Raw genomic sequence first — 2500 nt, forward strand, 5'->3', positions numbered from 1 at the left:
TGTGTGTCGGGGTAGGGTATGGTGTGTGTGTGTGTGTGTGTGTGTGTGAAGTCTAACCTCTCGGTGGCACTCTTCATCTCACACACACTCCTGCGGAAACTGACTACCTGCCTCCACAGAGTGAGCAGCCGACTGTGCTCACTGCTGAAGTAGTTATGGAATGACTGCAAATAAATAAATAAATAAATAAATAAATAAAATTTAAAAAAAGGTTATTATTTTAGAATGATTGTTAAGAATTTTACAAACGCTGTGAATGCTCAACGTCACACTGTCATTTATTTCAAATAAATGTAATAAATGTGCTGTTGAAATTGTTGTTGTTATTATTAGCATTAAAAAGTACAAAGTTTCTAAGAATAGACAGATGACTGAACCTCCTCCTCTCTCCTCCAATCAGACTCCTTCTGCTCCAGCTCCTCCCTCGCTTTGGTCCAATCAGCAGTGAGTCTGCGGATGTCCTGACTCAGCGCCTCATTGGCCAGTCCGGCCTGTTCCAGCTGTTCACGCAGCATCGCGTTCACTGCCGATAGACTGCTGCTCCTGCTCGACATGACAAAACAAAGCATAAGTAGCTCTGTGTGTGTGTGTGTGTGTGTGTGTGAGTGCGTGTGTGTGTGTGTGTGCATGCGTGTGTGTTCAGACCTCTGCTGCTCTTCCTCGAGGCGGATAAGGGCCGTCTCCAGCTCACTGCTGCACTCGTCCTGACCATTAGTGGACTTTTCACACCCACTCTGTGAAATAAACAAAAAGGTTTGTGTCATGTGTGTGTATGGTGTGTGTATAGTGTGTGTGGTGTGTGTATAGTGTGTATAGTGTGTGTGGTGTGTGTATAGTGTGTATGGTGTGTGTATAGTGTGTATGGTGTGTGTGGTGTGTGTATAGTGTGTATAGTGTGTATGGTGTGTGTATAGTGTGTATAGTGTGTATAGTGTGTATGGTGTGTATAGTGTGTATAGTGTGTATGGTGTGTATGGTGTGTATAGTGTGTATAGTGTGTATGGTGTGTATAGTGTGTATAGTGTGTGTATAGTGTGTATAGTGTGTATGGTGTGTGTATAGTGTATATAGTGTGTATAGTGTGTATGGTGTGTATAGTGTGTATAGTGTGTATGGTGTGTATAGTGTGTATAGTGTGTATAGTGTGTATGGTGTGTATAGTGTGTATAGTGTGTGTATAGTGTGTATAGTGTGTGTATAGTGTGTATAGTGTGTATGGTGTGTATAGTGTGTATAGTGTGTATGGTGTGTATAGTGTGTATAGTGTGTGTATAGTGTGTATGGTGTGTATAGTGTGTATAGTGTGTACAGTGTGTATAGTGTGTATAGTGTGTATGGTGGGTGTGGTGTGTGTATAGTGTATATGGTGTGTGTGTATAGTGTATATAGTGTGTGTATAGTGTGTGTGTATGGTGTGTGTATAGTGTGTATAGTGTGTATAGTGTGTATAGTGTGTGTATGGTGTGTGTATAGTGTGTATGGTGTGTGTATGGTGTGTGTATATGGTGTGTATGGTGTGTGTGTATAGTGTGTGTATATGGTGTGTATGGTGTGTGTGTATAGTGTGTGTATATGGTGTGTATGGTGTGTGTAGTGTGTATGGTGTGTGTATAGTGTGTATGGTGTGTGTGTATAGTGTGTGTATGGTGTGTATGGTGTGTGTGGTGTGTGTATGGTGTGTATGGTGTGTGTATGGTGTGTGTATAGTGTATATGGTGTGTGTGTATGGTGTGTGTGTATGGTGTGTGTATAGTGTGTGTATAGTGTGTGTGTATGGTGTGTGTATGGTGTGTGTGTATGGTGTGTGTATAGTGTGTGTATAGTGTGTGTGTATGGTGTGTGTATGGTGTGTGTATATGGTGTGTATGGTGTGTGTGTATGGTGTGTGTGTATGGTGTGTGTATAGTGTGTGTATGGTGTGTGTATAGTGTGTGTATAGTGTGTGTGTATAGTGTGTGTGTATGGTGTGTGTGTATGGTGTGTATAGTGTGTGTGTATATTCATTAGTTATATTCTCGCACTCACTTGCTCTGATGATTTCTCCAGCAGAGACTGCTCCAGATCACTGCACTTCTTCTTATACTGCAGAACCTGAACACACGCCAACAGAATAATCAGTAACTGCATAAACTAATTCAACTGTAGGGCAGCAGGTGAACGAACGAATGAACGAATGAACGAACGAATGAACGAATGAATGAGTGAATGAATGAATGAATGAATGAATGAAAGACCTTGGCCTGTAGTTTCTGGACGAGTTGAGCTTGTCTCTGCTGCCCCTCCTGGTAGGCGGTGAGTTTGCGTTTGTAAGCGTTTTGTTCTTCATCCAGACGCCGTCGCAGCTCCACCACCTGCTGAGACAAACTCACACACTCCGGAGAGTCGCTGTCACTGACCCCCGCCTCCAAACGCAGGGCCTGCTCCAACTAAACACACACACACACACACAGTGACAGGGTCAGGCAATTCCAGTGAGAGAGAAATATAAAATCAGTACATG

The 2500-nt window shown here is 42.8% G+C and overlaps 1 protein-coding gene across 3 annotated transcripts in view; it reads right to left on the reverse strand.

Moving 5' to 3' along the window:
- Positions 1 to 2500, reverse strand: part of LOC113539449 (rootletin) — a 29204-nt gene that overhangs the window by 13794 nt on the left and 12910 nt on the right. For all 3 annotated transcript variants that reach the window (XM_053227010.1, XM_034314212.2, XM_034314211.2), the window contains exons 4-8: positions 2235 to 2426; positions 2026 to 2091; positions 646 to 734; positions 378 to 543; positions 58 to 164 (exon numbers count right to left, since the gene is read on the reverse strand). In XM_053227010.1, the coding sequence (XP_053082985.1) occupies positions 58 to 164; positions 378 to 543; positions 646 to 734; positions 2026 to 2091; positions 2235 to 2426 (620 nt within the window). The remainder of the gene's footprint in view (positions 1 to 57; positions 165 to 377; positions 544 to 645; positions 735 to 2025; positions 2092 to 2234; positions 2427 to 2500) is intronic.

This window comes from Pangasianodon hypophthalmus, chromosome 20, assembly GCF_027358585.1.
Source record: "Pangasianodon hypophthalmus isolate fPanHyp1 chromosome 20, fPanHyp1.pri, whole genome shotgun sequence".
Classification (NCBI taxonomy): Eukaryota; Metazoa; Chordata; class Actinopteri; order Siluriformes; family Pangasiidae; genus Pangasianodon; species Pangasianodon hypophthalmus.